The 21,247-nt window shown below is 50.2% G+C and overlaps 2 protein-coding genes and 1 long non-coding RNA gene across 8 annotated transcripts; 1 reads left to right on the top strand and 2 right to left on the bottom strand.

Annotated features, from left to right (window-relative positions):
* Positions 1-1,665: 1,665 nt before the first annotated feature.
* On the bottom strand, positions 1,666-11,151 carry tsc22d4 (TSC22 domain family member 4). Of its 4 annotated transcripts, none has more exons than XM_085154508.1 (5): positions 9,223-10,535; positions 8,027-8,693; positions 7,258-7,391; positions 3,398-3,449; positions 1,666-2,797 (listed from the first exon to the last, which is right to left on the bottom strand). In XM_085154508.1, exons 2-5 carry the CDS (start codon positions 8,678-8,680, stop codon positions 2,648-2,650), a joined length of 990 nt encoding a protein of 329 aa, XP_085010634.1. In that variant the 5' UTR covers positions 8,681-8,693; positions 9,223-10,535; the 3' UTR covers positions 1,666-2,647. The 4 variants fall into 4 exon arrangements, with proteins under 4 accessions (XP_085010634.1, XP_085010633.1, XP_085010632.1 ...); XM_085154506.1 differs by lacking the exon at positions 9,223-10,535 and adding an exon at positions 10,542-11,131 and having other exon boundaries at positions 1,669-2,797; XM_085154507.1 differs by having other exon boundaries at positions 8,027-10,535.
* A 2,163-nt stretch (positions 11,152-13,314) lies between these two features.
* Positions 13,315-20,130, bottom strand: mogat3a (monoacylglycerol O-acyltransferase 3a). 2 transcript variants are annotated; one of them, XM_085154502.1, is made up of 9 exons: positions 19,865-20,124; positions 19,238-19,416; positions 19,041-19,101; positions 18,819-18,962; positions 16,341-16,471; positions 16,066-16,109; positions 15,897-15,987; positions 15,541-15,649; positions 13,315-13,843 (listed from the first exon to the last, which is right to left on the bottom strand). In XM_085154502.1, the coding sequence occupies exons 1-9, from the start codon at positions 19,956-19,958 to the stop codon at positions 13,689-13,691; spliced, it is 1,008 nt and encodes a 335-aa protein (XP_085010628.1). In that variant the 5' UTR covers positions 19,959-20,124; the 3' UTR covers positions 13,315-13,688. The 2 variants fall into 2 exon arrangements, with proteins under 2 accessions (XP_085010628.1, XP_085010629.1); XM_085154503.1 differs by lacking the exon at positions 15,541-15,649 and having other exon boundaries at positions 19,865-20,130.
* Positions 19,312-20,263, top strand: LOC146520942 (uncharacterized). 2 transcript variants are annotated; one of them, XR_014873232.1, is made up of 2 exons: positions 19,312-19,427; positions 19,850-20,263. It is a non-coding gene; the product is annotated as an uncharacterized LOC146520942 (long non-coding RNA). The 2 variants fall into 2 exon arrangements; XR_014873231.1 differs by having other exon boundaries at positions 19,326-19,440.
* Positions 20,264-21,247: the final 984 nt, after the last annotated feature.

The raw sequence follows: 21,247 nt of genomic DNA, 5'->3' as shown, positions 1-21,247 counted from the left end.
ACACTCGCACACACACTCACACAAAGACACACACTCGCACACACACTCGCACACACACTCGCACAAAGACACACACTCGCACACACACTCGCACAAAGACACACATTCGCACACACACTCGCACACAGACACACACTCGCACACACACTCACACACAGACACACACTCGCACACACACTCGCACAAAGACACACACTCGCACACACACACACTCGCACACACACTCGCACACACACTCGCAGACACACTCACACAAAGACACACTCGCACACACACTCGCACAAAGACACACACTCGCACAAAGACACACACTCGCACACACACACACACTCGCACACACACTCGCACACACACACACACACACACACACACACTCGCACAAAGACACACACTTGCACACAGACACACACTCGCACACACACTCGCACACACACTCGCACAAAGACACACACTCGCACACACACTCGCACAAAGACACACACTCGCACACACACTCGCACACACACTCGCACACACACTCGCACAAAGACACACACTCGCACACACACTCGCACACACACTCGCACAAAGACACACACTCGCACACACACTCGCACACACACTCGCACAAAGACACACACTCGCACACAGACACACACTCGCACACACACTCACACACACACTCGCACACACACTCGCACACACACTCGCACAAAGACACACACTCGCACACACACTCACACAAAGACACACACTCGCACAAAGACACACACTCGCACACACACTCGCACACACACTCACACAAAGACACACACTCGCACACACACTCGCACACACACTCGTACAAAGACACACACTCGCACACACACTTGCACACAGACACACACTCGCACACACACTCGCACACACACACACACTCGCACACACACTCGCACACACACACACACTCGCACAAAGACACACACTCGCACACACACTCGCACACACACTCGCACAAAGACACACACTCGCACACACACTCACACAAAGACACACACTTGCACACAGACACACACTCGCACACACACACACACTCGCACAAAGACACACACTCGCACACACACTCGAACACACACACACACTCGCACAAAGACACACACTTGCACACACACTCGCACACACACACACACTCACACAAAGACACACACTCGCACACACACACACACTCACACAAAGACACACACTCGCACACACACACACACTCGCACAAAGACACACTTGCACACAGACACACACTCGCACACACACTCGCACACACACTCGCACAAAGACACACACTCGCACACACACTCGCACACACACTCGCACAAAGACACACACTCGCACACACACACACTCGTACAAAGACACACACTCGCACACAGACACACACTCGCACAAAGACACACACTCGCACACACACTCGCACACAGACACACACTCGCACACACACTCGCACACACACACACAGACACACACTCGCAAACACACTCGCACACAGACACACACACACACACACACTCGCACACAGACACACACTCGCACACAGACACACACACACACACACTCTCGCACACACACACACACACTCACACACAGACACACACTCGCACACAAACACACACACACACACACTCTCGCACACACACACACACTCACACACACTCGCACACAGACACACAGACACACACACACACACCCTCACATTTTTGTAGATATTGTGTTCATCTTTTCTCTGTAAATCTGACACTTTGATATGATGTAAAGTCACCAGCTTGTACATTTGGTGTCACCTCTGAATAACTCCACACAGCCATCACTGACTGAATCACTGGGAAACAAAAGTGAGAAGATGTCCAAACTGAGCCCGATTAGCCATTTTCCCTCCCTGGTGTCATGTGACTCGCCAACACTCTGAAACTGAGCTGCAGCTCTCAGTCTGCAGTCGAGACCATGCAGCAGTTTAACAGGACAGGTTCCACTCAGAACAAAGCTCGCCATGGTCGACCAAAGAAGCTGAGCGCACGTGCTCAGTGTCACATCCAGAGGTTTCTTTGAAAACAGGTATGAGTGCTGCCAGCATTGCTGCAGATGTTGGAGGCGTGGAGGGTCAGCCTGTCAGAGCTCAGACCAACCAGGTCTCCAAACCCTACTGAGCATCTGTGGGACATCCTCAAATGGAAGGTGGAGGAGTGCAAGGTCTGTAACATCCACCAGTTCCATGACGTCATCGTGGAGGAGTGGGAGAGGATTCAGTGGCACTCTGTGGAGCTCCGGTGACCAACAGAGTTGAGGCAGTGTTGGAAAATAATGGTGGCCAAACATAATCCTGACCCTTTGGGCACAGTTTGGACATTTTCACCTCGGGGGTCTTTTGTTGCCAGTGGTTTATATACAAGCTGTACACTGACTGTATCAAAGTGTCACATCTACAATGTATCAATCATACACACACAGAAACACACACCTTTCATCAGTACACAGTAGCACAAATACTGCAGTACAACAGTACTACAGGTACATGAAGGAGGACGAGCAGGAGGGCACAGCGAGTGTCTCTGAAGCATCAGCTGATCAGAAAACGCAGGAACGCCGTCCTGTTAACCCTGACACGACTGCACGTGTGTGTGTGTTAGTGAGTGTGTGTGTGTTAGTGAGTGTGCATGCTGTGGGTCAGCGCCCTCAGCGTGTGGTTCTCTCTCTCCAGTTGCCGGTTCCTCTCCTGCAGCTCTCTGATTTGTTCTCTCAGAAGCTCCACCTCCTCCCTCACCGCCAGCATCAGGTGACTCTTCACCAGGTCCTACACACACACACATACATGATGTGCATAAATAAACTAGCCAATCATAAAGCCCGTCCTACAGAGGGAGCATTGTGTGATTAACAGCATCATCAGCATAGAGGAGAACTCCTGCTCATGTGTCCTCACTGAGAGACGTTTGTACAGAACGGTGTCACATTGATGGTCGTCAGCAGCAGGGACCGATCTGAACACAGCTCTACATGCATACTTGGAATGGGATCACATACAAACTGCTTCAACCTCAGATTGAGGACAAACTGAGCCAGGACCGACCTGACGGAGGACCACCTGTAATCATCAGAAACCTTTACAGCTGGTGTTTAACCACTGCTGACTGTCTCTCAGTCAGGACCCTCTCACACAATCCATCCTTAACCTCAGGAGTCAGGTTGTCCTCGTTTGAATCAAGGTGAAATCAAATAAATACAGAACTGAAATATCTACACAGAGTCACAGACAAACTATCTCTCACTGCAAAGAGTAAATATACAACTAGAAAAACGACTTGATGTCTTCATGACAGAATCTACCACCAGCAGATACAAAAGGTTTATAGATCGACGACTGATAGACTAGAAAAGTAGAAACAGGACTCACCATGGCCTGCTCAATTTTGTTGTCGATGGCGATCAAACTGTTACTGGAACTACTACAAGACACAGAGAGACAGACAGGTGAGACAGACAGGTGAGAGACAGGTGAGAGACAGGTGAGAGACAGGCAGGTGAAAGACAGGTGAGAGACAGGCAGGTGAGAGACAGGCAGGCGAGAGACAGGTAGGTGAGAGACAGACAGGTGAGACAGACAGGTGAGAGACAGGTGAGACAGACAGGTGAGAAACAGACAGATGAGACAGGCAGGTGAGACAGACAGGCAGGTGAGACAGACAGGTGAGAGACAGACAGATGAGACAGGCAGGTGAGACAGACAGGCAGGTGAGACAGAGGGTAAGAGACAGGCAGGTGAGACAGACAGGTGAGACAGACAGGCAGGTGAGACAGACAGGTGAGAGACAGGCAGGTGAGACAGACAGGCAGGTGAGACAGACAGGTGAGACAGACAGGCAGGTGAGACAGACAGGTGAGAGACAGGCAGGTGAGACAGACAGGCAGGTGAGACAGACAGGTGAGAGACAGACAGGTGACACAGGCAGGTGAGGCAGACAGGTGAGACAGACAGGCAGGTGAGACAGACAGGTGAGAGACAGGCAGGTGAGACAGACAGGTGAGACAGACAGGCAGGTGAGACAGACAGGTGAGAGACAGACAGGTGACACAGACAGGCAGGTGAGACAGGCAGGTGAGACAGACAGGTGAGAGACAAGCATGTGAGACAGACAGGTGAGAGACAAGCATGTGAGACAGACAGGCAGGTGAGACAGACAGGTGAGACAGACAGGCAGGTGAGACAGACAGGTGAGGCAGACAGGTGAGACAGACAGGCAGGTGAGACAGACAGGTGAGACAGGCAGGTGAGACAGACAGGTGAGACAGACAGGCAGGTGAGACAGACAGGTGAGAGACAGACAGGTGACACAGACAGGCAGGTGAGACAGGCCTGTGAGACAGACAGGTGAGAGACAAGCATGTGAGACAGACAGGTGAGAGACAAGCATGTGAGACAGACAGGTGAGAGACATGCAGGTGAGACAGACACGTGATAGACAAGCAAGTGAGACAGACAGGTGAGACAGACTGGTGAGACAGGCAGGTGAGGCAGACAGGTGATAGACAGGCAAGTGAGACAGGCAGGTGAGACAGGCAGGTGAGGCAGACAGGTGAGAGACAGGCAGGTGAGAGACAGGCAGGTGAGACAGACAGGTGAGACAGGCAGGTGAGGCAGACAGGTGATAGACAGGCAGGTGAGAGACAGGCAGGTGAGACAGACAGGTGAGACAGACAGGTGAGAGACAGGCAGGTGAGACAGACAGGTGAGACAGACAGGCAGGTGAGACAGACAGGTGAGGCAGACAGGTGAGACAGACAGGTGAGACAGGCAGGTGAGACAGACAGGCAGGTGAGACAGACAGGTGAGACAGACAGGCAGGTGAGACAGACAGGTGAGGCAGACAGGTGAGACAGACAGGCAGGTGAGACAGACAGGTGAGACAGGCAGGTGAGACAGACAGGTGAGACAGACAGGCAGGTGAGACAGACAGGTGAGACAGACAGGCAGGTGAGACAGACAGGTGAGAGACAGACAGGTGACACAGACAGGCAGGTGAGACAGGCCTGTGAGACAGACAGGTGAGAGACAAGCATGTGAGACAGACAGGTGAGAGACAAGCATGTGAGACAGACAGGTGAGAGACATGCAGGTGAGACAGACACGTGATAGACAGGCAAGTGAGACAGACAGGTGAGACAGACTGGTGAGACAGGCAGGTGAGGCAGACAGGTGATAGACAGGCAAGTGAGACAGGCAGGTGAGACAGGCAGGTGAGGCAGACAGGTGAGAGACAGGCAGGTGAGAGACAGGCAGGTGAGACAGACAGGTGAGACAGGCAGGTGAGGCAGACAGGTGAGAGACAGGCAGGTGAGACAGACAGGTGAGACAGACAGGTGAGACAGACAGGTGAGGCAGGCAGGTGAGAGACAGGCAGGTGAGAGACAGGCAGGTGAGAAAGGCAGGTGACTCTCTGATAGGTGACTTTGAGACAGGTGAATGACCGTTATCAGCACCTTTATCCACAGCTGCACAGATGTTCTTCTCACCTGTTATTACTTTATCTAACCATGAACTAGCCCACTGTAATGATAAATCTCCATTACCACGGTGCCCTGGACAGGTACTATCACATATTTATTATTTTGCAGGTGAATCTGAGCCCCGCCCGGGTTACCGTGGTTACCTGTTGCAGAACAGCAGCAGAGCCATCATGGTGGCCTCAGAGCCCTGCCCAGTAGGTGACGCCCTGGCAGGAACTGACCAATGAGGATGCGGGGCAGTGTGACGCAGAGGATTCTGGGGTCGCTGGGATGGCTGTGGTTGATTGGTGGATCGGTGGCGGGCCTCTGTGACAGGCTGAGCTCTGGAGGGAGGGGTCAGGGACCTCTGACTCACCCGTGGTTTGAGTTCTTGGATCGATGTCCTGGTACTCGGCCAGGACTCCCTGACAGCTGAGCCACGACCTTTGACCTTTGTATGATCCCGTAAGACAACTGGAGGCTCCAGTTGCTTAGCAACAAGCTGCAGAGTCCTGGGAGGAAGGGGCGGAGTCGAAGGGAGACGGCGCTGAGGACGTGTTTGACAGGTCCTCTTCTTCTCACCTACAAACATCTTCAGCTGATGGAGGCCCACAGAAACACCAGCCAATCAGAACTCAGCTACATATTTTACAGTCCAATCACAGCACAGCACAACAGGAAACATCCAGTGAGAACTTCACCACAGAGCACCAACTAATCACAGCACACCATCAGAGCAAACTCCAATCAGCTTAAGGTTCTGTCTCCTCGCCGTCCATCGTCAATACCTCTGACTCCGCCTTCCCAAGTGGCCCCTGATTGGCTGCCTCCTTGTGAGCTCACAGGTGTGTGAATGTCAGCAGCTGTATCCAGATGTTGTCTTCAGACTAAGGCGCGTCCAGACTTCAGATCTTCATGTTCTCTGTCACTCCCACACATCTCTGCTCTCTGATTGGCTGCTGCCTGCCAGCTCCTGCCCACTCACGGTCTCAGCCAATGGCAAGGCAGCAGCAGCATTCTTCTCCTGCCCACTCGCAGACAGAGGCCCATTGATTCAGACGGAGGGACCATGGAAACAACCAACTGCCTGCTCATTACTGGAACTAATCAGTAATCACTCACTGGTATTGATCAGTAATTAATTCCTGATCACTGATATTGATCGCTGACACTTCTGTGGTTGGTTTCCAGGCGCTTTGGTCCATTAGTGTTGGAACAAAAACTGTTGAAAAATGCTCAACAGAGTTAAAAACGCTGCAGCAGCAGCAGCTGCAGCAGCAGCAGCTATCTGGAAGGTCAAAAGGGGACACGCCCCCTACGGTGGTGGAGAATGACCAAGCTAAGATCGCATCCAGCTGGTCTGTGCGTTTCTGCAGCTCAATATACAAACCAGCCCGTTTACCATTTGGCGTTCCCTCCTCCCCTCTCATAAAGGATGCTCCAGTGTCTCCTCCGCTAAAGGAAGCAATAAGGAAGCACAGAGGCTCCTTCCTTTAGGGTTTGGAACAGCTGTGGCCTCCACACAGATCACAGGTCACGTCTGTCAGCGAGTAACCTCACGAAAACGGAAAGCACCCGCAGACTTTATGATGGAGCGTTTCAGACCTCAAACAGGATGGACTTTTATTGTGAAAGTCCGGGTTCCTCAGTCAATCAATCAACCTGATCAATCACAAACAAACACTGAAAACTGATCAGCTGACCTCTGAGAAGCATCCTGTCTCCTCCCACTGAGCAGTGACATCACAAACACCTATTAAACACACTCACCTGGCGTCCCCCGGCAGGTCGAACATGGTGCGGTCCAGGCTGAAGCCTGACGGCGTCTGAGCGGGGGTCAGAGGGGGTTGGTACAGTCCAGCAGGGGGGGAGCCAGGCTGAGAGTGAGACAGCCTGAGGACAGACTGACAGGTGAGGCACACAGGTGTGAGCGACTGTCGTAAAAACAACAATGTTCTAACATTAAAGATTCATTTTATATCCCGGCGGGTTTCCTCAGGGTCTGATGTCATGATGATGTCACATGTTGCTCTGACGTCACTGCTGCACGTACATGTTTTTATTATTCCAATGACCTGATCAACAATCAGCTCCATCAGCTGCAGCTGGAAGCCCCGCTGTGACATCATGAGCACCTGACGCCCTAGCCCCGCCTCTGTTAGCAGCTGCACTGCCCCCTAGTGTGTCAGGGGTGGAACTGCAGAGCAGAACAGGTGCCGCTAACTCAGCTACGTCGCAAAGTCCAGATTAGGTCTGGGCTAGTCCGGGTTAGTCCAGATTAGGTCTGGGCTAGTCCGGGTTAGTCCAGATTAGGCCCGGGTTAGTCCAGATTAGGTCTGGGCTAGTCCGGGTCGGGTTAGTCCAGATTAGGCCCGGGTTAGTCCAGATTAGGTCTGGGCTAGTCCGGGTTAGTCCAGATTAGGTCTGGGCTAGTCCGGGTTAGTCCAGATTAGGGTTAGGGTAAGAGGCTAGCAAAAATATTATGTCAGATTGATGTCCTCACTAAGGCATGAAAACGAGTGTCTGTGTGTGTGTTTACCCGTCCTGAGGCGTCCACATCCAGCCGCAGAGGAGTTGGGGTGAAGCGTGGGCGGGGTGAAGGTGGTGGAGGGGTGGAGCCTAAGCCCTGCTCGACCACAAGGCGTGACTCCTTGTGGTCGAGCAGCCGGACATTAGCTGGCGTCTGGTGCGTGGGGGAAGGCGGGCCGCTGTGAAGCACGTGCTGAGCCAGCATATGGGTGTTGTCCTGAGAGTGGACTCCACCCCTCTCGCTTTCCCGGCCAATCATCTCCAGGGACTCCAAGGAGTGGGCGTGTCTCATGCTGTCCATCACCCGCCTGAACCCTGGGCCTTCCTGCCGCTCCGTGAACTCTGTGCACATCCATCGCCCGCGACGATACGATTCACCCCGGCCGCCGGCGCCGCCGGCTCCGCTCACTAGTCTCACCACCCTGAACCTGGAGGAAGACCCCGCCCCATGCCCGCCATCGAGGGAGATGTACTTCCTCTTCAGAGAGGGTGTGGTTGGCTGGGAGGAGCTTCCCTGAGGGCTGCAGAGGGGGGGCTGCAGAGAGACCTCTGATTGGATGATGGGCAGGACAGCGCTAGGAGACAATTGGTCTGCTGGACTCTGGTTCACCTCTGAAGTCACGCTGGTGATCTGAAAGCCACTCCTCTTTTTACCACCACTCATCCTCACACACACACTGACACACAGCACAGAGTGCACCAGTTAATGTGGTTTATGGGGACATTTCAGAGACACAAGCTTAAAAAATTAAACACAATTAAGATGGATTTCTGATCTACAGAGGAGGAGCTTAGGGGTTAAGTTCAGCACCACAGTCCAGTGTGAGGACACCTGACAGGTACGCCTCCTGAGTTAACTGCTGTTTATGTCCACACAGGACGCACTGAGCATGTGCACGTGTGTTGATGCGCATCATGGACGCAGCCTCACAATAAACACAGGTAGTCTACATCAGTGGACCAAGTCGTCAGATGCACAGACCTCTGGTACGTCCACATAAAGCACAAAAACTAACACACACGATACACTCGAAGTCCTCAGAGAAGCATGTTCACACCCAGGTCCCCATAGAGCACAGAAACCAACACACACGATACACTCGAAGTCCTCAGAGAAGCATGTTCACACCCAGGTCCCCATAGAGCACAAAAACCAACACAGTGTGTGGGGGCAGAGGTCCGAGTTAAAGCAGTAACGCGTCTCACCCCTCGTGCAGTCTGTCTGTCCAGAAGAGTGCACCGCCCTGCAGACTCTGCTTCTTCTCTACTTCCTGTTCACTCCACCCTGCTCAGCTGTGTTGCTTCAGACTGTTGCACAACACGACTGTGTGTGTGTGTGTGTGTGTGTGTTTTTAGGTTCTGCAGGGTTTAACCCTTCACTCTCCGGGTCAGGTGAGTTCTCAGAGCTGTGCTGTGATTGGTTAGCTGAGGTGACCACATGATAATGATGATGTTGGTTTCTGAACATGAAGGTGTGTCCACAGACTTTTGGTCACTTTGCTAACTGACCCTCAAAGCCTGAAACACCGCTTCAACAAAACTTTATTGAGCTTTAATAAAACTGTATTAAAACATAAATTACAGCTTTTGTAAACAAAGTTTTATTTATTTTTAGTTGTGTGTAATAAACAGTGAGCCCAGCTCCCACCTGTTTTATTTTGATTGCACTTCCTGTGTTTCACTTACATTTTTACTTCATAACGTAAAGCCATATTTGTTTTTGCTGTTTAATTCTGATTTTGTGTCGTTGTCAGAATCTGATTGTACTTCAGATGATGCTGGAGATCTCAGTATACGAGTATCTCATGGTGCAGACGGTTCTGCAGGGACGAGAACTTCAAAAACAGCTTTAATGGTGATGTTCACCCTGCCTGGGATCAAGTTACCGGGGCCCTGACCTGGAGCAGACCCGCGAGGCTGCCCGAGAGTCTGGTGGTCGGGCCTTAGTCCATTAGGGCCGGGCACAGCCAAAAAAGGTAAAAAGAGGCCCACCACCCGCAGGAGGCATCGTAGGGGTCGGTGCAGCCCTGGTGGACCGAACCCCGACTACCAAGACTAGTAACTGGGACGTGGAACGTCACCTCCCTGGTGGGAAGCAGCCTGTCGTCTGCACTTATTTGCGGATCAGCGGTTCTGAGCTTTCCTCGAGTTCCCGGGTGGGGTGCTGAAGGCTTCCCCACCCGGGGACTCTGCTGTCCTGCTGGGAGACGTCAGAGCTCATATGGACAACGACAGCGAGACCTGGAGGGTGTGATCAGGAGGAACGGCCTCCTGGATCTGAACCCGAGCGGTGTTGAGTTGTTCTGTGGGAACCACAGCGTGTCTAAAGGCGTCCTGCAGCACCTGAGCCACAGGTCAGTGAAGGTCAGCGATGGACCTGTGTGTATCACCTGCAGCCACATGTTCTGGACCCTCAGAGCTGACGTGGAACAGTTTGTTGCTCCTCTTTGTGTTTCTGTCAAACGTGTTTATTTGTAAACATGTTTGGATTTAAAAGTTACATAAAGTTCTCAGTAAACACTCACGGTCACGCGCTGAGCCGAGGCGCGCTCCCGCCGCCGTCACTGGTTCAGACCCGGATAAGCAACCGGTGACGTCACAATCGGTCCATTGTGTTCCGACGGGGTGAAAACTTCAGGGCGCATGCGCGGTAGCACGGCCCGACCGTGGAGCGTGCAGGAAGTTAACGGAGTCAGAAGTTGGGGACTCTTCCTCCTCCTCCTCCTCTCCTCGTGCTGTTTCAGGAGCGACACTCTTCTGAGCTGCAGCTTCCTCTTCCTCCTCTTCCTCCTCTTCTTCTGTAAACAAACACAAACACCCTGCGCTCCGTCACTTCACGCTCCTCCTCTTCCTCTCCATCCTAACAGCGTGCGCGTCTCTGTACCAGCGCGTGAACGCGCGGCCGGGTCCGATCCGGATCACGTCCGAGCACCGACGTGCGCGTGCACGACAGACTCCGACAGGGTTAGCGCCTGCGCAGTGGGGACAGAGGAGGGGTCTTTACCGTAAACATGTTGTCAATAAAGTTTGGTTCAAAGTGTATACACGTGTGTGTTTAAACGTGAAAACAGGCGGTTACTGCGCCTGCGTGTCAGCGCTGACTTCGAACCGGCTCAGCTCAGAAATATTATAATGAATAATAATATAAATCATGCAAATATTAGAGTTCAGATCATTGTACTGTTGAAAGAACCCTCTGAAGCTTGTGCTTTCAGATTATTGGACTATTCCTCTGCAATCACAACCTCACACTATGCATCTAACCAAAGCTGCCCTGTGAGCAGAGGTCTTTGTGTCAAAGTAACTGAGGATAAAACAGACCAAGCAGATTTTCCTGGCTTTTTATAGCAGATAACTGCAGTCGATCAAACAGGAAGGTTGGAGATAATTAGGTAGGACTGCTGGGTCTACAGATGTTAACGTCACGGTTTAACACTGGCAGCTTGAAGGCCTGCAGTACACAGCTGATTATTGGTAATGGTACTGAAAGCTGTAGATGAAGAACTCATGATGATGATGTTCTTCAGACGTGAAGCGTCGTTTTCTTTCTTTGCTGCTGCTTCAGTGAATTTCTGTCCGGAGGGATGAAACCTGTGATAGCTCTGCTCTCAGCAGCCGATGAACAGTCTCTGCTTCCTGTTAACATGCTTTCGTGGAATCCAATTACCGATTAGAATTTATTGAATATTGCATCATTCGAATTAAGATCAATGTGAATCGTGAAGTGTGTTTCTTTATGTCTCCGGTAACCTCGGCTCTCTGGGGGAAATCCACAGGTCATAAGATCCCCGTGAGCGTCCCCTCTCAACGTAACCTGCTGCTGACAGACGCTCAGCATCAGTCACAGCTCATGAAAACCCTCCCACACTCAGCTCGTCCACGCCAAACCCTTTAAACAAGGGAAACAATTCAAAGACGAAGCTTCAGTTTATTTCCAGGTGTGACTGCCAGACCAAAACTGAGCCTGAAGCTGCAGATGCTGAAACATCGATGTTTCAGCATCTGCAGCTTCAGGCTCAGTTTTCCAGGGTCTCTGCTTAGCAGCAAACAGCTCTGACTCACACTGCACCATCCCCTGTGATGTCACACCTCTGGCTGGAGCTCAGGTTAGAGCAGGTTAGATACTAACCGGAGGGCTCGTGGTTCGACCCTCGTCTGCTGCAGTCTGCAGTAGGGCTGCCACGATTAGTCGACTAGTCATGATTACGTCGACTATCAAAATCGTCGACGACTGATTTAATAGTCGACGCGTCATTTGAAGCTTTGTAAGATCCCAAAAGACGCAGGAATAAGTAGTAGGATTTAAGAGTGTAATAACGGACTGAAACAGAAGATGGCAGCACTGCATGTACAAGGATGCCAGCTGCCGTTAAACCCCGAAGAAGAAGAAGAAGCTGTGTCCCAGAATTCATAGCGCAGCCCAGCTCAGTTTCCAACAATGGCGGCAGCTAGTTAGTTTTAATATTACTCTTATTATTCTTTCTGGGTCACAAAATAAACGTTTAACATATTTTCAGGCAAGAATGTAGCTGTGTAAACCTCAAATATCTGCTCAGTTTATCAGGACACCACATATTTTCAAAAGCACGCTGACGTTTTCAGAGACGTCTGTTAGCCACTAGCTCGATAGCTAGCCGGGGGCTAGGCTAACTAGAGCCGTGAGAACACCGGACTCCCAGCTAATCGTTTTCAAACCCACCGCCGTCTTTCGCTACTCAGGTTAAACATAAATAAGTCACTTAGATAACTTAAAAATGTTATTGTTTGGCTTTCTTTAGTATTTTATTTGTTCCTGAGTAAATCGGTTTGGCTGAGATTAAAGTTATAGTTTTTACACAGCTGAATAAACATCAAGCAGACAGCTGATTATCAGAAGTGTGAGATGCTGGAGAATTTACTCCGGTGTCCTGTTATATTTTAGATAGCAAGGAGTTTATTAAACTTCACCGAAACAATCTGCAAATTTCATTAAAATTTAATAAACTATCATCTTGTCTTTATTTTTAGTTAGCACATACCTTAAACACTTAAAGCTGTAAGCTAATGATAGTTATATAAGAGCAGATGCTGCTGGTGCAATAAGCTGTAGTTTTACGTCCAATGGATGATGATCTGATTAGTCGACTATCAAAATAATCGTTTGTGGCAGCCCTAGTCTGCATGCAAAATATCCTTGAGTAAGATAGTAACCTCATGTTGCTCTCTGACGCATCCATCCATCGGAGTATGACTATGGGTGAATTGTGTAAATCGCGAGGAGTGCTTGAAGCAGGAAAGCCCAAAATAAGAACCAGTCCATTTACCTGTGATCCTATTACATGATTTATTGCACATAAACCCACAAGAGAGTGGTCTTTATGACACCCTTAAACGTACCATGAAAGCTCCATCAGCATTAAAGCAAAGACCATTACAGGCAATGATTCCTGCAAGCGTTTCCTTATGAACTGAACGGTTCCCACATGTGTGTTAGCTCCTATTTAAACCATGGCTCCTCCCAGCACAGTGAGCTTTTCCTATTGTAATCAGTGCTTCCTGATAGCAGCTTTGGAGTTCCCAATTTAAGTCAACGGGCTCTGCAAGCAGATCAAACTCATAATCACATGCAAGTCACGCACAGGTCAGGTGTTTACATAAATGCAGCTCATAGTTCACAACGTTCACGCGCTCCATCAGATGAAGGTGAGGTGCTGGTCGTCAGCGAGGCCATAGGTGCGTTTGTGTTGCTCGAAGAGCTCGGCGAGACTCTGCAGGTAAACTTTGTGAAGGCTCTCGATGTCCTCGCTGCTGGGACTCGGAGTCTGGACGACTGGGATCGGCTTCCCCACTGAGGGCAGAGACGGAAAGAAGCATGAGGCTAACAGCAGTGTTGGAATTGATTTTTTATGTTATCCTTTATGCTTAGAAACATATAATCAGTTGTATGCTGATGACAATCATGTCCTTATTAGGTCTGATGAGATTCTGTGTGCACTTGTGTACCACGAGACGAGAGGAAGCAGCCTCGACGTTATAACTTCCATCATAGCTTTAGAAACCAGACTGTCCCGACCTTTAAACGCTCATCTGACACATGACCTGTTGCAACCTCTTGTTCTTATCATTCCTGCATACCTCAGACACAGTTTAAGTTCATTGAAAGGTCGCATGTCTATCTCTGGTATAGCTGCACCCAAACACAGATTAGAGACACTGATGTTGTTCAGGTATACTTGCTTAGGAACGTCACATGTATTTGTAATTGCATACTCAATTAGGAAAGGTGAAGGCCTGGGCTGACTTCCCTCGCTAACAAGGACAAAGAGTTCTGTCTTGTCTTGTTTGGTTGTGCAGTTTGTGTCCCAGCAGCGTTTGTGCCTAGATAAACCCAACAAGCAGCCAACGGGGGCTAACGCAGGCTGAGACTGGGCCAGAGATAACAAAGGGTGTTTAACAAACTGACAGATACGAACGGGAGCTGATATGGACTCAAAGGGACTAAGGAGACCAACACAATCCCCTCCACTAAGCCAGGCTAGTGCTCAGTGTGGTGTACACTTGGTTAGCTGTGGTTTAGCATTAGGTGAACACTGTCAAAAAGGTCAGCAAGTCACGTGAAGTGGCTTGATTGTCATTTTAACCACACAGCGACATTGGTGACAAAGATCCGCCTTTACCGAACCCTGACCCTGCCCATTCTACTTTACGGCGCAGAGACGTGGACAATGCTCAAACACGACCTGAGCGAGCTCGAAGTTTTCCAAATGCGTTGCCTTCGATGCATTCTCTGCGTTTCCCTTCGCAACCATCATTCGAATGACACCATCCTCACCAGCTGCGGCAGCCAACCGACGATCGGCGACCTAATCCGTTGGTTTGGCCACATTTGTCGAACGGACCCGAGCCGCTTCCCCCATGGCCTACTCTGGTTGACCCGCCCCACCGATTGGAGGGTGCATAGAAAGGCACCAAAGAAGACGTGGATGAAACAAATCCAGGATGATTTGAAGGCCCTTCGACTTGACCTCGAGCAGGCAAGAACCATCGCCTTAGATCGAAAAGCATGGAAGGTAATCGTTGGTCAAGCAAGAGAACCTGCGGCACCTACAGCAGCGTACTGGTTGCGCCGCTGGTCACCCGCTAAGGACAAGAAGAAGAACCACCATATAGTACACAGTGAAACGACACAGTGTTCCTCCAAGACCATCGTGCTACATACAACACAATCAACACAGGACGACATAAAGTTAGTATTGAGTCAACACGGATACAGATGGAGTTACCATTAGGTTAGCTCTGAGTCTATATTAGAGGAACGACAGTGCAACAGCATCAGGTTAGCATTAAATTCAGATGGGATAAACACCGAGTCAGGGTTGGGTCAGGGTTGGGTTAGGGTTGGGTCAGGGTTGGGGTTGGGTCAGGGTTGGGGTTGGGTCAGGGTTGGGTTAGAGTTGGGTCAGGGTTGGGTCAGGGTCGGGTCAGGGACGGGTCAGGGTTGGGTCAGGGTCGGGTCGGGGTTGGGTTAAAGCTGTGTGGTCGTACCGATGGTGTGTATGGGCTTCCTGTAGGGTATCAGGCCGAAGCTGTACTGGAAAACTCCTCGGGCATGAAACAAAGGCATGGCTATTCCCATGATGCTCTGCAGCCGGTTCTGTAGACACAGGATAACACACTGGTATCCCATAATACCCACACAGTCATTTCAAGCAGCTGTAAAAGTGCAGCGATGAATAGACGTCTTTTATATTCAGTGTATCAGCTGAGAGGCTGGGTCAGTGAGGTCATGAGTTCACATAGCTGTGCTAACTGTTTGTAGAAGGTTCTGAAGGTTCCTCTGTGGTTCCTTTATCTAGCAGAACTCTGAAGCTTCTAAGGTGATGTGGTGGGTGACCTCTGACCTGCAGCCTCCTCAGAGGGGAGCCGGTCGGGTTCTCGATCTGATCAAACAGCTCGTTCTCTCCAAAGGAGAAGACGGGAACCAGCTGAGCTCTGCACACAGACAAACACAGTCAGTCAGGTGACAGTCCGGCCCCTCTCAGACCCGCCCTCTTTACAGGCTCCACCCACCCATGTTTCAGAGCCAGTTTGATGAAGCCCTTCCTGTTTTGAACCTGAAAGACAGACGGAGACGGCGCTCGGTGAGGAAAAGCAGAATTTAACATTTTAAATGTGGTTACTCCAGGCTGTGACCTCTGACCTCACGTTTCACTAATAACCCGATGATGTCACTGAGTGCGCTGCGTTTCCAAACAGCTTCCTCTTTCTACATCAGTGATGTAACCGCGATGACCGCAGATGGGGCGGAGCTGCGAGCCGCGGTCACAGCAGGACTCTACACGTACCTGTAAGGTGAGCGCTCCGGGCCGAGCGTCCAAAGCCTCGGGAGCTCCGCCCACCGCGACGACGGCCACGTTCCCTCCTTCAGGACGGCTCGCCAGGTACGAGAGACTGGACTTGGAGCTGGACACCAGACCTGACAGAGACACGGGTGACAAGTGACTCCTCCCCTCACCTGTTACCTAGGTAACGCCATGGTTACCACAAGGCATAGACGGGTACCTCACTAACAACATCTGTACACTCTGAGGACTCCCTCTTAACCAACAACCCGACAAGAGACGCTGAGGCCATGTAAACGTTAAGACTTCATCCACAGAACCCAGCGACCTACAGACAGATGAAACAAGCTCAGACAACTCCCCCCACACCACCGTTAAAGCGCTCAGCCGAAAATCTTCCACCTGACACGTAAATCAGATCAACTTTCACCAACTTCATCGTCCAGGACAGGGCCGGGGAACTCCAGGCTTCGAGGGCCGGTGGGTCACCTGAATCGCATGAGTAGTTCGTCACCAGGCCTCTGGAGAACTTCAGTGCGTGTTGAGGTCATTTAGCCTTTAAATCAGCTGTGTTTAGGGCTGCTCAACTAATCGAATCTTAATCTCGATTACGATCTTTCAACGATCATTAAAAATGACTGAGCCGATTATTAGCCCCTCCCTCGTGCTTTACTCTCGCGCTGCTCCGTGTGGCGAATCGAGCGCACCTCTCTGCATTTCGAACACGTGTCACAACAATTAAGAGCAGCGGTCTCCAACCTTTTTTGCGCCACGGACCGGTTTATGCCCGACAATATTTTCATGGACCGGCCTTTAAGGTGTCGCGGATAAATACAACAAAATAAAACTAGTACCGGTACCGAAAAAAAGAAGATTTATTCATAGCACACGTGAAAAGACCCAGGAAAACCGAGTTAACGATAAAAACGATAACAAAATAACGCTGAAAACTGATAAAAACCCTGAAAACTATACATTTCACACCTGAGCCTCAACTCTCGCAGCCCGGTACCAAACGACTCACGAGGCCCGGGGGTTGGGGACCGCTGATTAAGAGGACCGAGGGAAGCTCGGAAAGCTGAGCAGAAGTTATTTGGAGAGGAGAGTGACTGCTGTTGGTTGAAGAGAGGTAAAAAAACTCCAGTGGTGTGGAAACATTATGGGTTCATGAGTCAGACGTGGATCAAGTAGACACAGTGTGTAAACTACAGTGTCGTAGCTGCACCACAGAGCAACACTGCAAAGTTCACTAAACACAGATGTTTACATTTTTCATTTATTTTTATATTGCAAACATTTGCACTGTTATCAGTATTTGCACTATTTTATATTATTTTTGACAATCTTTAAAGTCATTATTCAACATTGTTATTGTTAAATAAATATCGTCAAATAATCGAGATCTCAGTGAAAATAATCGTGATTATCATTTTTGCCATAATCGAGCAGCCCGAGCTGTGTTGGATCAAGGACACATCTAAAAGCTAACACCCCATCGCTAACACTGACCTCAGGCTGGTACGGGCGTAGGCTGAAAAGGACCAAAACCATCACCCGCCCTGTCAGACTAAAGGCAGATATTTGTTTCTTACAAGAAGAAAAAAAGCACAACCAGACACATCCTTCAACAAACAACAGAAACTGTTTACTTAGAGATAAAAATATTGACTGAATGGGAGGCACATTATTATCAGTCACGCTGGTCACGACCCCAACAACCTTATTACTGTGCAGTCAAACTGATGGTCACTTTAATACCGTCAACAATCCCACATTTGACCGGCAGCACAAGAATACACGCACTCGTCACAACAACGACGATGTTCTAAACCTCCACCCTGCAGTTCCTCATTCGACCACCAGGGGTCACTGATAAACACAGACCTTACAATAGTCACTGAAGCCCATCTGTAACACTTCCACAGATCCAGATGTTCATCATCTACACACATCAGCACCAACAGGAAATGAGGTCAGAGTTGACACAGGTGAGACCCTGACACAGTCTGTGAGTGGAATCAGCACCAACACCAGGTCCACCCATCGCTCCATCAACACTGCACTCGTCACACCCTCACGACGACGTTCTAAACCTCCACCCTGCAGGTCCTCATTCGACCACCAGGTGTCACATGACCCCGCTTCCTCCCTCAGGTGAGTCAGACCCGAGGAGGCAACGGGAGCTGAGTCAGAGTCGATAGCTGGGACACATCGACCCATGTGACCCTGCGTGTGGTCAGACAGCCAATCAGAGAGCCTGTGTCAGCCTCCTCCCTGCTGACCTGCAGCCCAGAGTCCAAAGGGCTGATGGAGCAACTGAAGCCCGACGGAGACGCTGTGATGAAAGCACAGCTGGATTACGACAGCTGGAGGAGGTCACAGCGACAAAGAGTCAAAGCAGCGTGATTATCAGAGCATGACTGTCCTCCAATCAGCACACAGATCGCTGTCACATGACCAGCTGACCTCACAGGTCCTTACCTCCACACATGATGTAGTCCCTGAAGAACGGCACTCGGAACCAGAACGGCAGCATCAGCAGGTGAGGCGTGAGTCCAGGAAACAGGCGAGAGAAACCCGTCGCCTCCGTGCAGAAGTTCCCAAACGCCCCCGCCACCAGCACGCCTGAGGACGGGTGCATGCACGGAGACAGACGTCAGGGGGCGGGACTAAAAAGGGCAGGTGTACAGGTGTGTTTGTTACCATGTGGGTGGAATCCAAAGATGTAGTTCTTCTTCGGGTCCAGGTCGACCGTCTTCAGCAGCTGCAGACAAACCAGCAGTGATCGATCACCGATCAGTGATTGATCAATGATCACTGATCGGTGATCAGTGATCATTGATCAATCACTGATCGATCACTGATCATTGATGAATGATCAATATTCAGGGATCGCTCACCGTCAGCGGGAAGTAGTCTCTGAAGTGCTCCCACACACTCCACCTCCTCATCCACTGTGACCTTCGACCCCCGTTGGTGGGTGTGTCCCAGTCCAGCCACAGCCAGCCAGCATAGAGCAGAGCCACCATCCACCAATCAGAGAGGGCGAGGAGGATGAAGGCCGCCAGACAGCACTGAGCTGGGAGACAGGTGAGACAGACAGGTGAGGCGTTCAGGTGCTGATCTACACCTGACAGGTGTGTGTGTGTCTAAGCTCCGCCTCTTTAAACCTTTTACCAGGTGAAAGTAAAAATGAGTGTGTAACATCAGATAAACTCAAACACATTAAAACATCAATAAAACGAACAGGTAGAAGTGGGAGGATCCTTTTTAACACCTGGTGAAATCCTTCAGTTTTCCTGTGACGTGCCTCTGATTGGACAGTGAAGCCAAACGCAAACACCTGCGGAGCACAGCAGGGTCCGCCTACAGGCTGAAGCTGCTGAGGACTCACTGAGACTGCAGATCAATACTACTGCACGACCCTGATCAATGACTGATTACACTAATCAACGACCCTGATCACACTGATCAATCACTGTGTCTCTACGTGTGTGCGTGTGTCTCGGCAGGTCACGTGACTGTACCCAGCGCCAGGAAGGAGAAGACCCACTGCACGACGGCGGCGGTCTGCAGCCTCCTCCGCAGCGGGACGTTCAGCGGGGCGAACTCGATCCTCATGCCGACTGTGGAGCTCCTCGGCCGGCTCTGCAGCTGTGCGTGCTCCCGGTGTCTGTGGAGGTGTGCGCGTGTCAGCCGTACGCGTGCTGCTGCCGCGAGAAGTAAGCGCCACTGAACTCAAAACTCTGATCCGACCCTGCTGCACTGCGCATGCGTGCTGTACACTGGGTGGTGTCCTTTTAGCCAATCGCAGCACGTGACGACACGAGGCGAGAACGAGCATGTGCTGAGGCGCGTGCACGCCAGGGGGACGCTCAAAAACTTTAAATAAAGTTTGTTTAAATCATTAAACGTCCTAATAATAAGTCTCTGACGTCAGCGATCAATGAGGTTCATCCAGGTGAGTCAGACACGTGACCTCTCACCTCCGCGCACGTCAGCAGAAACTCTCCGAGTGACGTTGCTGTTACCACGGTAACGCTGTTTGTTTGGTTGCCGCGACAACGCCCCCTGCTGCTGCTTTGTTTCGTTATTAATCTTTATTGAGAGTTGTTGGTGGTTACAGATGTTTACAGGTATTAATCGCTCAGTAAGCTGAAACTGGACAGTGTGACGACTACAACAGTCACGTGAACAAAGTGATTTCACGTTTCTATGGTGATCGTATCAGTTAGTTAGTGTTTGGACCCCCGATGTTACAGGATCACACGCGATTTGAAACCACAGGAGAATCACTGTGGTTGTGAGAGGCAGACACCCGCACACACACCACGTGCGTGCTGTTGTTTATGATGTTTATTGTTTATTCATTTATATGTTTACTGTGTTCAACCTGTCAACGACAAAGAATCAGCACCAAGCTGTAATCACTTGGACCACTGTGAGCAACAGCAGACATGTGCACTGTGGTCACACCAGCACCGAATCATCCAAGTTACATGTTTATTAAAGTAATCAAATTACAGCATTTATGTTAGACTACTTTAAATTAACTGCTTTAGCCCACTTACAATGAAAATAAAAACAATCTTGTTCATGACCTGCAGCATGTTAACACTATTGGAAGTAAAGAAATATATATATATTTTATAAAGCTCTGACTGTATTATGAGTCTGTGGTCTGGGAGAGAGTCTGTAACTCTGTCTGCAAATACAGTAAATAATGACCAATGTTGGGCAGTTAATTATATAGTTACTTCTTCAAAAAAGTAACTGAGTTTTGATAAACAAAGTTTTTGCAGCTGTTTACCTAAAAATGCAGCCAAGGCGTTTTTAAAATAAACATTTCAAACTATTTACAGAACAATCAGCTGTTCTGCATCAAATCTGATGCCACACAAATTATTTGT

Source organism: Neolamprologus multifasciatus, chromosome 3 (assembly GCF_963576455.1).
Source record: "Neolamprologus multifasciatus chromosome 3, fNeoMul1.2, whole genome shotgun sequence".
Taxonomy (NCBI): Eukaryota; Metazoa; Chordata; class Actinopteri; order Cichliformes; family Cichlidae; genus Neolamprologus; species Neolamprologus multifasciatus.
Note: the sequence above shows the minus strand (reverse complement) of the source record. Positions and strands in the feature narration are given on the sequence as shown.